Source organism: Entelurus aequoreus, linkage group LG09, assembly GCF_033978785.1.
Source record: "Entelurus aequoreus isolate RoL-2023_Sb linkage group LG09, RoL_Eaeq_v1.1, whole genome shotgun sequence".
In the NCBI taxonomy this organism is placed as follows: Eukaryota; Metazoa; Chordata; class Actinopteri; order Syngnathiformes; family Syngnathidae; genus Entelurus; species Entelurus aequoreus.
In genome coordinates this window covers 74,690,358-74,705,288 of record NC_084739.1, presented here as the reverse complement: position 1 = coordinate 74,705,288, position 14,931 = coordinate 74,690,358, and the positions used below count along the sequence as shown (strand labels likewise).

Below are 14,931 nucleotides of genomic sequence, written 5' to 3'. Positions count from 1 at the left end.
AGAAAATCTATTTTTTTTTTACCTGTTACACCTTAAAATTGACATAAAACTTTTTTTTTTTAAACTGTTACATGTGCAAATTATTGACAAAGCGTTCCTGTTTTTTACCTGTTACACCTTAAAAATTATTGACACGAAACCTTCATCTTTTTAATACGTGCAAATTATTGACATAAAACTTTAATATTCTTAACCTGTTACACCTTCAAAGTATTGACATAAAACCTTCATCTTTTTTAGGGCCCCACGGGACAATTGTGCCTTGTAGGAAGGGTGTGTGCCTGCAGGGGGCGCACAACGCCGCAATGTGTGGCGTCATGAAGCCGAAGAAGAAACCGACAACAACGAAAGCGTACAGTTGCACGCACTCATGAAAGTTATGCTGTGGATGTTGTATCCCGGCTCCACTTTCACGTAAACCAAGTACGTCCGGCACTTGGACCGTCTGTTGGTCTTCACTCATTGGGGAAACATGTATCGCGGTCAGCCTCCACCGAGGGGCCCTTACCCGCCATCTTTCGAGGACCGCGGCCGACCGCCATTGCAGCCTTACCCACCACCAGGCCGCGGAAGGAGCCGAGGCAGACCTCCACACCACTACGAGCCTTACCCACCACCAGGCCGAGGCAGACCTCCACACCACTCCGAGCCTTACCCACCACCAAGCCACGGAAGGAGCCGAGGCAGACCTCCACACCACTCCGAGCACCACGACCACGGCTATCCGGACCACCGGCGCTCGCCGCCGCACGGAAAATACCCTCCTTCGCCCTCAAGAGACTACCATAGTCGAGGGCACTCGTCCGGATCTCCGCACCGAGAGGTGAGCTTTGCATTGCGATAGTCCGACTTTTAATATTTAGTTGCAGTGCCATCAAATGCTCCTGTTTAGTTGTATCTCCTGCCCGTCAAACAATGGAGGGAAGGATTGTTATCAAACCGAAAAGTGTTTTCCACCACATACAGTGCAGGGGTGTCCAAAGTGTGGCCCGGGGGCCATCTGCTGCCCACAGCCTGCAGTATATTGTCGGAATAAACATTTAATTTAAAAAAAGCTGGAATGATGACATAACTAATAATACGCTTTGCCACCTATAAAATAGGTTTGTTTGAAATACAAATAATGGTTGCTCTTAGAAAAACAGACTCTGCATTGTTGCATTTGACACCCATGATATACACACTTGAACGTGTTAAACTCAAAGCCTCGGGGGCAAACGTGGCCCACCATGTCATTTATGTGGCCAGCAAAAGGGTGTAAATTAAAAAGCACTTTCCGGCCTTTTCTAAATATATTTGTTCTTTCAATTTTGACAGAAACATGTTGCATATGTTCTACACTTTAATATCAGATCACGCAACAAGATGTTCAAAGCGGGGTGTTTTGGTAATCAAAAAGGAACACTTAAAGGCCTACTGAAAGCCACTACCACCAACCACGCAGTCTGATAGTTTATATATCAATGATGAAATCTTAACATTGCAACACATGCCAATACGGCCGTGTCACGCCAATTTTCTTCCCATCACAAAAACCTTCCTAACCCCCATTTACTTCCGGGGTCATTTCCGCTTACGTCAGTTCCTCTTACTTACGTCATTTCCTCTCACGTCATTGCCAGCGATCGATAAATCCAAATCTCCTGAAAATGGTGGTGTCACTGGATGATATTCGTCTTTATCTGTCCCAGGGGACTTATGTCAAACACCAGCAGGCTTCGCAACATTTCAAGCGGAGTGTTAGGGCCGCTGCTGCGAACTTCTGTCTTCGTGGTAACGTACAAAAAATATTAATTAATATATAATACTGTTGAATGTCTGTACTACTTTAAATCAACATTATTGTTGAAACCATTTCACTAATATTAATTAATATATAATACTGTTAAATGTCTGTACTTTAAATCAACATTATTGTTGATAATTCAGACGTTTTGTTGACGCTGTATTATAAAAAAGAGTCAAACGAAGTGCTATCGATCGCTGTCAATGACGTAAGAGGAACTGACGTAAGCGGAAATTACCCCAGAAGTAAATGGGGGTTAGGAAGGTTTTTGTGACGGGAAGAAAATTGGTGTGACAGCCGGGTTAACTTATAAAGTGCAATTTTAAAATTCCAGCCACACTTCCGGTTGAAAAACTCCTTTGGATATGATTTATGCGCGTGACGTCACAAAAGCAACGGAAGTGGTTGGACCCCATCGGACCCGATAGAAAAGCCTCTTGTTTTCTTCGACAAAATTCCACAGTATTCTGGACATCTGTGTTGGTGAATCTTTTGCGGAATATTATTAATCGTGTATTTACATGTTCATGGTTTAATAGTATTATTGATCTTCTGTCTATCCATCCAGTCAGGGTTTTTTTTAAATTAGTTTCTATCTGCATTTGAGACTGACGCTATCGCGTTGGCTACGCAGCTAGGTTAGCTTCTGTTTTTTTAGCTTCGCCAAGCGGAATATTATTAATCGTGTATTTACATGTTCAGTCACTGTGAATGTCCATTTCGCGTTCTCGACTCTCATTTTCAAGAGGATATAGCATCTGAGGTGGTTTAAAATACAAATCTGTGATACACAATATAAAAAGGAGAGAGTGTGGAATCCAATGAGCCAGCTTGTACCTAAGCTACGGTCAGAGCGAAAAAAGATATGTCCATCACTGCCTCTCAAGTCCTTCACTGTAACGTTCCTCATCTACGAATCTTTCATCCTCGCTCAAATTAATGGGGTAATCGTCACTTTCTCGGTCCGAATCTCTCTCGCTCCATTGTAAACAACGGGGAATTGTGAGCAGCACTACCGCTTGTGACGTCACGCTACTTCCGGTACAGGCAAGGCTTTTTTTATCAGCGAGCAAAAGTTGCGAACTTTATCGTTGATTTTCTCTACTAAATCCTTTCAGCAAAAATATGGCAATATCGCGAAATGATCAAGTATGACACATAGAATGGATCTGCTATTCCCGTTTAAATAAAAAAAAATCATTTCAGTAGGCCTTTAAATACCCGCTTGTCATCTTGTCTTACAATTTCAAAGCAAGTTTTCCATCAATCTGTTGGTAAAAAAATAACCAAAACATTTGTGTAACAAGCCTATGATATGTTTGTGTTCATGTATAGTCACTCTGAGGACAGCCATAATTGCGATGTGTCCCTCAATAAACACGAGTTTGAGCCCATTCAACAATACACTGATCGTAAAAAGGGAAATAAACTGCCACTTGCTAATACCTTTTGACACTTCATTATGTCTATTAGGCGGCAGTGCGCCTAAAGGAAAGCAGTCGGCATGGAAATGAGAATGAACAGCATAAAAGGGGACGGGCAATATGCGCATTTGTATAGTTTGGAGGAGATGCCTCTTTCAGCGCAAAAAAATCGTCTGGTTTGAGCCAGGTTTAGCTGAGACCAATGACGTTAAAATTGTTGTCTCTAATGACCTCATTAACTAATAACGTTTTGGGAGACAATGATCTTATGTTTAAAAAGCCCATATTATAGGTAATGGGCTGTTTTGAGGAGTTTTTGTTGAAATTATCCATAGTAGTAATATTAAAAATGTTGCGTTTATTATGCGTAGTGTGCTTTAAATAATTTCGACCATATCTAGGAATTGATATGATGGAAATTTTCAGATTGTTTGCTTTGTGCTGCGATACACTGAACGCATCATAATTAGCCACCTCAATAGAATGCATGTCCACCTCTGACACAGTCACTGCAGAAAAAACATTATGTGAATTGTGTATTATTCTAAGAGAATTGCTATGTGTGCAGGGATTTTCCAGCCTGGCGCTGGCTAGTTCTAGCTTAACTGATTCCTCACCCGGACTAGCAGACTCTGTAATTGCTTGTGACTGGGCTTGCTCTAGTGTAGTTAGTCAAGTGTGACTCAAACGGAAATCTATGTTACAAGACAGGATTATGGCGCCTTCCTGGTTAGGGTGAAGGCTAGGGTTGGGTATCGTTTGAATTCGAACGATTCCGATTCCGATTCTTTGTTTCGATTCCGATTCCTGACGATTCTCGATTCCGATTCTTCTTGTACCATGCCGGGATCAATGTGTTTGACAGGTAGTCCCTGGAAGGTGGTATGTATTTTGGTTTGAGAGTTTTCACCATATCCCTGCAAACATAAACAAACATGTAATGTTGCTGTTACTGTTTAGCCCAGTATCAATTAGCTTAGCTCTAACGTTTTTGCTTAACTAACCTAAATGTTGGAGATTCCACCTCTGAAAAGGGATGCAGTCTTTTGACTATGTGTGCAGTGACCTTTCTGTGGCACTCTTCCGTCTGTGGTACCGACATCTTCCCCATTGCCGCTACGGTGAACGGAGTACGCTGAGCACATCGCGGAGCCTGGCTAGCAGGTTGTAAATTGTCTATGAAAAAATATGCGGGCTAATTTGTTAGCTGCCTCAACGTTGGCGCAAAACACATTATTTATTGCATATATATTGTTTTACTTACCGGATTCGGACTGCAGTGCAGTCACCGAGGTGCCAGGCTGGGCGTCGGAGGAAGAGGCAGAGGAAGACGGTCGGCACAGCGCGTCGAAGACGGGACACGCATTTATTTGTACTCCATGAAATCGGAGGTGCTTCATCATGTTCGACGTGCACCCTCCTAAGCACGAAACAGTCCTGTCGCACGTGTTACATTTCGCAGATATTTCATTTTTTTTAGTAAAATAAAGCCACACTTTCGACCGCCGACGCCCGCTATCCATGCTTGACTGACTCGCTCGGTTACATAGGCTCAGCTACGCTAACACTTCCGGCGGTGGGCGCTTCTTCGTTGGTGTTCAGCGGCTTCTTCTTCCGGTCGGCGGATTTATTCTTTTTTTACGGTCGGCGGACTGGGTATCGAAACTAGGAATCGAAATTTAAACTTTTGAACGATTCCGGGAGAATCGGAAAGTTAGTCCCGGTTCCAATCGATACTCGATACCCAACCCTAGTGAAGGCCGTCTCTCATCAGCAAGCCTGGTTTGCCCCAGAAAGAGGGCCAATTATCAATAAACGTTAGTCCCTGTTGTCTACAGAAGACAGACAGCCACTTGTTAAGCGAAACTAATCTGCTATACCTCTCATAATTGCCTCTCGCAGGCAGGGGGCCAGAGACGATTACTCGATGCCTGGACATTTTTCTAGCGAGATTACAAATCCTGGGTATGTTTCTCTTTGTAATCTCTGACTGTCTTATCCTAGTGTCATTGGAGCCAACGTGTACAACTATGTTCGCATAACTAGTGGTGCGATTAGCCTGTCGTACGTGTTTACTAGGCCTGTTGCGAGTTAGCTCCCTAAGATTAGCTTGAATGTCAGGTGCTGTGGCCCCGGGAATACACTTAATTGTGGCTGGTTTGCTAAGCTTTATGTTTCGGGTGATGGAGTCCCCTATGACTAAGGTGTGGTGCCTGGTAGACTGGGGTGTAGGACTAGCTAAAGGGCTAAATCTATTATGTCAGTTTTAACACTATGTGAGTTGTGTGGTCCTCTGTGTTTATTTATTTTTTTAAATTTTGATTTCTATTTACTGTTTTAATTGGTTTTACCCTTTAAAATCATTTTTAATCATATTTATTTTTATATTGGTTTTATATTTGTTTATTTTTTGTTTTTATTCAGTCATTGGTGGAGCTAAGGATAATATTTAAATATTGTTTTTAATATTGTTGTGCAGCACTTTGGAAACATTTTTGTTGTTTAAATGTGCTATATAAATAAAGTGGATTGATTGGATGGAAAAATGTCAACTTTATGTCATTACATTCCTATTTTTTTTCCCTTTTGTCATATTTTTTAAGTAGTTTTTTTTCCATGTAAGAATAATAATATGATTGTGTAACTGCATAACCTTGTGTGACAAAAAAATAAAAAATAATGCTCTGTTACATATTTAACAGTGTTTATTATTATTGTTGTAATTTTTAAAATTATGACTTATGTTAGTCCTTTTTTAATTTTAAATTAACTACCGTGGTTTATGTTGCGTGTATCTAATTATTTTGAGAGCTTCTAATATTTTAGCTCAGGGGTGTCTAAAGTTTTTTTTTTTTAAATGCTAAAAACAGTTATGTGTATTTAAAGACAAACTATTGTGTTGTTGGTGACTAAGTATATATTTAATTATTATTTTTAAAAGTCAGATTTTTCTCATTACATTCCGATTTTTTTCTTATTTGAAAACACACAACTTTTTATATGTTAACAGACACATTAGTTATATTTGCACAAAGTATCGTATCTGTATCGCGGATACCAGCCTAAATATTACCCGAAAAGGAGATGAGTGGTATCGCACATCACTAGTATTGACCATTGCCATGTGGCGTGTAGGAATTGCCACTGCACAAACAGTCTACTATGTCCCAGCACTGATATCATTATCAGATCACTGTTCAATGGAAAAAGACATGTTCTTATTAACAATGAACATTTATCAACACATGAACAAACACAAAAGTACGGAAAATTGGTACCACCGAGTATTGGTCAAATGTAAACGTCACCTCTTGTTTTTACTCAGAGGTCTCACTCGCCCCGCCCGGGGCATCCCATCAACCACAACCTCGTCATCACCGTTGGCAACGAGCTCACAGGCTCCTCCTCACATCACCACGACAGGTAAGGATAGAAGGAAATCCCAACACCTTTTCCAAAGTGCATTGGTTGACTGAAGTGGAAACATTTTATGAACAGGCAGAATGCAAACAATTGCGTACATATTATTATTTTTCTTTTTACTCGCTGTATTTTCCGGACTATGGTGCACCCGGGTAATAAGCCACGCCCACTAAATTTTAGGGGGGGAGGAAGAATCCATACGAGTAGAAACGCTATGGACGATTGGAAGACACTTGTACTTCCGGTTCAAAGCTTTAAACAGCAGGAAACACTTGTAGGCATTCACCCAGCAGCCCCTGCAGTGAACGACCTCGCCCAAAAGATGGCACCATAGGCACCTTTTTAATGTCTTTGCATGTGTTTCATTAAGCCAGTCAGCAAAGAAAAATTCACAAATTAGCCGCATCGTTTAATAAGCCACAGGGTTCAAAGCGTAGGAAAAAAGCAACGGCTTATGGTTTAATTATTGTTTTTTTTCTTTTACTTTTTATCTTTTTGGGATGAAGCTTTACACTTAGCTGTGTGTAATTCTGCAGGGACCTACACCACAAGCATGAGCACAGTCACAGCCGAGAGCGAAGTCCGGACCGGAGCCGGGCAAAAAGTCGAGGACGCAGCAAGAGCCGGGCGAGGAGCAAGAGCCGGGCGAGGAGCAAGAGCCGGGCAAGGAGCAAGAGTCGCAGTTTGGACCGCAGCCGGGCTAAGAGCCGGGGTCGCAGTAAGAGCCGCCCTCGCCTTAGGTCTAGATCCAAGTCCAGATCCAGTTCTAGATCCAGGTCCACAGGGAGGAGCCATGGTCGGTCCTCGCCAAGTCGGAACCACAGCAAAAGCAGGAGGAGTCGAAGCAGCTCCAGCAGTAGCGCTGAACGAGGAAGCAGGAGAAACTTGAACCAGCTGCGAGGCGTTGGCCGCAGGAAGGCGCTGGAGGACACTTGGAGTCTGCCCACCAAGTCCATACTGAAGAAACACGGCGAAAACGAAGACTCGCCATCACTAAGGGTGCGTTGCTGCCCGAATTTGGTATTAGCTTACTGCTCAAAGGGCATGATGCGTGCAGCAGACTGCAGCCCCCTCATTCATGTCTAATGTTACTAAGGCCACTCGCTAGATGACATCATTAATAATTCTAATGTAGCGCTGTCCACACACAAGTTAGCCTTCGCTAGATGACATAATTAATTATGCTAGTGTAGCGCTGTCAACATGCTAGTTAGTCCTAGTTAGATGACATCATTAATAATGCTATGGTAGCGCTGTCAACACGCTGGTTAGTCCCAGTTAGATGACATCATTAATAATGTTAGTGTAGAGCTGTCAACATGCTAGTTAGTCCTAGTTAGATGACATCATTAATAATGCTAATGTAGCGCTGTCAACACGCTGGTTAGTCCTAGCTAGATGACATCATTAATAATGCTAATGTAGCGCTGTCAACACGCTGGTTAGTCCTAGTTAGATGACATCATTAATAATGTTAGTGTAGCGCTGTCAACACGCTAGTTAGCTCTAGCTAGATGACATCATTAATAATGCTAGTGTAGCGCTGTCAACATGCTAGCTATCTCTGCAGCACATCTTTCCTATTTTTCCTTCATTCATTCATTTGCCTATCAAGTATCTAGAAAGCTTTGTCACTGAGGCGCGTCTGGCTTTTGTTTCAGAGCACAGACTCGCAGAGAGAAGCGGCGGGGTCCACCATTTCTACCGTGGCCGAGCAACTGCTGCAGGCTTGCAGAGGGATGGAGCCGGCCGCCATGGCATCCATGTTGATGCAGCTGCAGTCCGACCCGCTGATCGCTCAGAGTGTGGACATCAAGGAGATCGTCAACCTACTGGACGCCGGCATGAGCAGAACAGCAGAGAGCCCAGAAAAGACGGCGGCGGACATGGACGACGAGGAGAAGTTCCTGTACGGGGAGTCTTTGGAGCCCAAATATTCGGCGCAGTCTCAGCCGGCCCAGAGCCACACGTTTGATCTTTACGAGGACGTAACGGAGGAGGCGCTGTACAGCGATTATCTGCCTCGCGCCGCCTCCCCCATGTATGGCACCCCACCTGTGGCGTTGCCCCACCTCCAGGCCCCTCCTACCACCAGCGACGTGGACGCTATCTGGCCTCCCTCCGGCCTCAAGCCCAACAGCGCCGCCCCGGTGTCGACTTCTGCCCCCGAGTCAGAAGAAGTGACGCACAAGCAGGATTCGGACAAGTACCAGAACATCCAGGATTTGCTGAAAACCATCGGCTTGGACCTCGGCGTGACCGAGATAACTAAAATGGCCGCCAGGACCAAGGAGCGGCTGGAGGGAAACAAGCCCGCCCGCAAGACGCCGACGAAGCGCAGACGCCACTCGTCCAGCAGCTCGGAGGAAAGCCGCGGAAGGCGGAGCCACAGTAGTAGTAGCAGCAGCAGCAGCAGCTCGGACTCCAGCGGCGATGCCGCCGCACCCGCACGCGCCGCCTCCAAAGAGTCGCAGCAGCAAGCGTCCGACACCATGACGGCACCGCCCGTGCTGCCCGTCCCCTCCTACCCCCCACCCCAGGTGCACAACATGATGCCCGCCGCCTACCAGCCCGCCGGCTACGGCCAGTACGGTGGCTTCGTGCCATACACACAGCCGCAGTGGTCGTCCATGTACCCTGCGCCCAACAACTTCCACCCCTCCCTGCCGTACAACCAGCCGTACAACCAACACCCACCCCTCGAACGCAAGGTCAAAGGTCAGTCGCCGTCCCAATGTCCGACATGAAGACGTCACCCACGTGACTTTTCTCTTCCTCTTCGCCAGCGTCTCCCGTCCTCGTCCAGGTGTCAGAGCTGGAAAACAATGAGAGCGAGAAGCAGAAGGTCAGTGTCTTGGTCTGGGGTAAACGATATCATTATGTATCGCAGTGATAAATTATATAATTATGTATCGCAGTAGACACCTCATCGATATAAATGAAAAATGCGTTCGTATAATGTTGGATCGTTTTTTTTCCAGGCCAAAGTGGCCATTATTTCTTCAACTGCGGGGGGCGGGACTTCCGGGGCAAGGACGAGGAAGTGACTTGTTGTTGGGCGAGTGTTGTCGGGAAAGGAGAGACGTACATTGAGGTCGTTGTACGAGAGTGTATCTTTTGTCAAATAAATGAAGACCGGGAATTTGCCTGAGCCGCCATTTGTGGAACTTTCCGGAATGTTTTTTTATGAACTCTAGATCAAAAATCACGCCTCTCACCTGGATAGTAGAAGGATGAGGATGTATTCCGACAAGTTGGGATACTTTGACAGCCGATTTAGAACCGGAAATGGCTGACTTAAAAGTGACTTTGCACTGTGGAGGGATGTTAGCCGCTAGCAAGGACTCTACATTGCGTGAAATATGTCATCAACTTATTATATTTATTGTCGGCCAAATTGATATTTATATTGTGTATATATATGGCTGAAAACTGTATCATGATATTAGTTTTTTATATTGGTTTATCCATATTTTTTATTTTATTTTTATGACCTATGGAATATAAGGTGCAGGATAAAAATTGTATTTGAAATGTAACCTTCCTGTGATTATAATCCCTCAGCTATCAAGGCAGAAAGGAAATGTGAACACAAATATTGAAAACACTAAATGTCAACAAAATATTACAATCACAATAAACACTTAACAATAAGCTCTTAAAATTATTGAATATGTAAGAAATCCTTCATGAAGTGTAAGAAAATAGTGCAAAGTGTGAAAATGTAAACATAGAGAAACCTGAGAAGAACTTTTTTCTGCAGATTTAGTGACAGGAAGTTACAGCTGTGCTCTAAAGGGTGAGCGTGGCTACGGTGGTGTGGTATTAGCGGTTTTGCCTTGCATCATTTACAGACCACATTGGTCTGACTACGGTCCCTTTGAAAATAATCCAAAAACTGTCCAGGTGACTTTTCCTCTTTTATCTACAATTTCTTCATTTGGACTTTTCTCTTCTCACGCCATGCAAAGAATCAACCAGGCTTGATAGTTGATACTGTCACCTGATTGGCTGTTAGCATGTCACGCCCACTGATCAGGGATCACTTCCTGTGTTGCTCGGTTACCAGAGAGAGAGTAGAGTGCCTTTGTTAATGCAACCAACCTTGCTTCCATACTTCACCTTTTTTTTGACGAAGAACAAAGTAATGTTTTATCAAACACATTTTTTATTGATATACAAAAAAGGAAACAAATTATCAAACGATTTATCAGACGCATTTTTTATTAAAATCGATTATTCTGATAAGAAGAAAAAAAAGTTAGCGAACGCATTTTTTATTAAGAAAAGAAAAAAACAGTTTTGTAGAACGCATTTTTCATTGAAATCGATTACTCTGACAAAAAATGTATTGAACATTTTATCGAGCGCATTTTTTAAAATCGCTAACTCAGTCAAAAGAAAACAAAATATTGAACGTTTAATCGAACGCATTTTTAATTGAAATAGATTACTCCGATAAAATAGGAAAAAAAGTTATCGTGCGCAAAAAAAATAAATGACTACGACCAAAAAATTTAATGTATTATCGAACACATAGATTACTCTGACAAAAAAGAAAAAAATTATCGAAAGTTTTATAGAAAGCTTTTTTTTTTGTAATCTATTACTCCGGCAAAAAAGAAAATAATTGAACGTTTTATCCAACGCATTTTTTATTTAAATCGATTACTCCAACCAAAAAGAAAAAAAATTGACAAACCTTTTATCGAACGCATTTTTATTGAAATGTATTACTCCGACAAAAAAAAAATCAAACGTTTTATCGAACACATTTTTATTTAAATCGATTATTTCAACCAAAAATCTGAAAAATTCACAAACCTTTTATTGAACGCATTTTTTATTGAAATGTATTACTCCGACAAAAAAGAAAAAACATTTCCAAACGTTTTATGGAACACGTTTTTTATTGAAATCGATTACCCTGACAAAAAAAAAAGTCAAACGTTTTATCAAACACAACAAAGCAGTTTTTTATTGATATTACGTCTCATGCAATATATATTGATATGGTTTCATCGCCCAGCCTTGACTTAAATATGCCAAATGTCTGGTGATAAACATTTTTGGCCACATGATCATTATGACCTATGACCTTGTCACACTGTGCAGGTACTGGAGGAGCGTGAGAACCTGAAACAGGAGCGGGACATGCGGATGAAAAAGAAGGAATACCTCATGAAAGAATTGGAGGAGCTACGCAAGCAGCAAGGTTCTACCGTGTGGCGGCCATGTTGACTCGGGTGGGACGGCGCCCTGGCATCAGCTGACCGGCCGGCGGCCATGTTTGTTGTGCTTTCAGGTGAGCTGCTGAGGAAGAAGAGGCGAGAGAAAGATGGCCACAAAGACCCGCTGCTGCAGGAGATCGGCCGCCTGCAGGAGGACGTCATCAAACGGATCTCCAACCTCCGCAAGGAGCACGAGGCCGCCGAGAAGAAACACAGCGAGATCGACAAAGTGGCGCTCATCCTGGGGCTGAGCGCTTCCGACCGCCCCCACAGGCTGGCTGACACGCAGGAGGACGACGCCTCGCAGCCCCGCAGCAAAATGCAGGCGATTGAGCACAGCCCTGGACGCCAACAAGATGGCAGCATGTCTCAGAAGGTATGTTAGTGAGCGATTTTTTTAATGAATTGCAATTCTCAATTCTTAATTTTAAAAAAAAATCTAGTTATTTTTCTATATATATTATTTTTTAATCCGTCCTGTCCAGCCAAATCATATTGTTGATGTAGATCAGAGGTGTCCTAACATTTTCCAGCGAGGGCCACACAATTTAAGAATGCGAGGGCCACTTTTATACATTTTGTATATGAAAAATACTCAAACCAAAACAATGTAGGTAAACATATGCTAACATTTGAAAAACACTTCTACATCTTAGCTTTGTGTTATAGACAACAAAGCAATAAAATCATGATTATTTTAATAATGATTTTATTTTATTATTTGTATTTATGTTAACTGTGCTCTAAAGTAAGCTTGTATTTACTAATATTGCTATTATACCGTCAACTGAAACGCTTTTGAGGGCTTTAGTACACTCAAAAACATATCATGTCTCACAAGAAATGACCTCGTACAGTAAAACGCTCAGGTTGTCGGCCATTTTGTTTTTCAGGTCCCATTTTTGGGGGGTTTGGTCCCGTTGAATTTTTCATAGTTTTTTTTCTAATTTGGGACCTGTTTAGTTTGTCTATCGAATGTGTCGCGGGCCAATGAAAATTGAGCTGCGGGCCGCACTTTGAACACCCCTGATGTAGAGGTACATGGCAATGGGGGCATGGTCAGTATGACATCATCATACATATGATGATTTGCAATGATGCATATATTTTCTTTTAAAAGGCTAAACAAATGTTTAGTATATTTAAAACAAATATGTGTTTTTAGTTACCGGTAATAATAATAACGTAAATATTTTCTTATATTAGAATCCGCTTTCTTGGCCAAGTAAGTTCAACACACAAGGAATTTGACTTGGTAGACTGCTCGGTTCATTTGCAGTTTGAAATATTGTTGCTTATTCTAAAAGGTAACACAGGCTACACTTTATTCTGCTCTTCCTGAATATTGCAATTGAGTTAGCCAAATTTGTAAACAGGTATTTGAATTAGAGACAGAGATGTCCGATATATGCGTTAAAATGTAATATCGGAAATTATCGGTATCGTTTTTTTTATTATCGGTATCGTTTTTATTTATTTATTTGTATTTATTAATTTTTTTATTAAATCAACATAAAAAACACAAGATACACTTACAATTAGTGCACCAACCCAAAAAACCTCCCTCCCCCATTTACACTCATTCACACTCATTCACACAAAAGGGTTGTTTCTTTCTGTTATTAATATTCTGATTCCTACATTATATATCAATATATATCAATACAGTCTGCAAGAGATACAGTCCGTAAGCACACATGATTGTGCGTGCTGCTAGTCCACTAATAGTACTAACCTTTAACAGTTAATTTTACTAATTTTCATTCATTACTAGATTCTATGTACCGGTAACTGTTTTGATATTGTTTTACTTTCTTTTTTATTCAAGAAAATGTTTTTAATTTATTTATCTTATTTTATTTTATAAAAAATTTTTAAAAGTACCTTATCTTCACCATACCTGGTTGTCCAAATTAGGCATAATAATGTGTTAATTCCACGACTGTATATATCGGTTGATATCGGTAACGGTTGATATCGGTATCTGTAATTAAAGAGTTGGACAATATCGGAATATCGGATATCGGCAAAAAGCCATTATCGGACATTCCTAATTAGAGGTGAAAAAAATAACTTGAGGTGTTTTGTTGCTATTGTCCACAATGAAGTCACCGTAAAACTAAGTGCACGTGAGAAGCAGGTTAAATTAATAATACAGTTTGGAATCAACTGAAAAAAGCAATACAGTTATGCAGGACGAAGGTTGAGCTCCAATGCCGTTAGCGTAATGCTAGCGTACAATGGATTAGTTCATTGCCAGGCTAACCAAAATGAGCATGGCCAATGACAGTGTATATATAAACAAACACCCACATTCATATCTATGGTCAATTTAGTCTCCAATGAATCTAACATGCATGGTTTTGGAATGTGAGAGTTGGCTGAAATAAAGCATTGTGCAACATGTTGATGATATTTGAGATGTTTTTCAAACCAATTACCGTATTTTTCGGACTATAAGTCGCAGTTTTTTTCATAGTTTGGCCGGGGGTGCGACTTATACTGAAGAGGGACTTATGTGTGAAATTATTAACACATTACCGTAAAATATCAAATAATATTATTTAGCTCATTCACGTAAGAGACTAGACGTATAAGATTTCATCGGATTTAGCGATTAGGAGTGACAGATTGTTTTGTAAACGTATAGCATGTTCTATATGTTATAGTTAATTGAATGACTCTTACCATAATGTTACGTTAACATACCAGGCACGTTCTCAGTTGGTTATTTATGCGTCATATAATGTACACTTATTCAGCCTGTTGTTCACTATTCTTTATTTATTTTAAATTGCCTTTCAAATGTCTATTCTTGGTGTTGGGTTTTATCAAAAACATTTTCCCAAAAAATGCGACTTATACTCCAGTGCGACTTATATGTTTTTTTCCTTCTTTACTATGCATTTTCGGCCGGTGCGACTTATACTCCGGAGCGACTTATAGTCCGAAAAATATGGTGGTATATCCATTCATACAATATATTGCTTTAAGAGGTACTGCACTTTGTTTGGAATTGTTTCTGTTGTCCACAATCATTATGAGAGACAAGAAGACAAAAGGGTTT

The 14,931-nt window shown here is 41.4% G+C and overlaps 1 protein-coding gene across 2 annotated transcripts in view; it reads left to right on the top strand.

Moving 5' to 3' along the window:
- The first annotated feature begins 294 nt into the window (after window positions 1–294).
- Window positions 295–14,931, top strand: part of znf318 (zinc finger protein 318) — a 26,203-nt gene continuing 11,566 nt past the window's right edge. For both annotated transcript variants that reach the window (XM_062059354.1, XM_062059353.1), the window contains exons 1-7: window positions 295–823; window positions 6,536–6,633; window positions 7,170–7,632; window positions 8,295–9,351; window positions 9,420–9,478; window positions 11,749–11,848; window positions 11,939–12,240. In XM_062059354.1, the coding sequence (XP_061915338.1) occupies window positions 473–823; window positions 6,536–6,633; window positions 7,170–7,632; window positions 8,295–9,351; window positions 9,420–9,478; window positions 11,749–11,848; window positions 11,939–12,240 (2,430 nt within the window). In that variant the 5' untranslated portion in view covers window positions 295–472. The remainder of the gene's footprint in view (window positions 824–6,535; window positions 6,634–7,169; window positions 7,633–8,294; window positions 9,352–9,419; window positions 9,479–11,748; window positions 11,849–11,938; window positions 12,241–14,931) is intronic.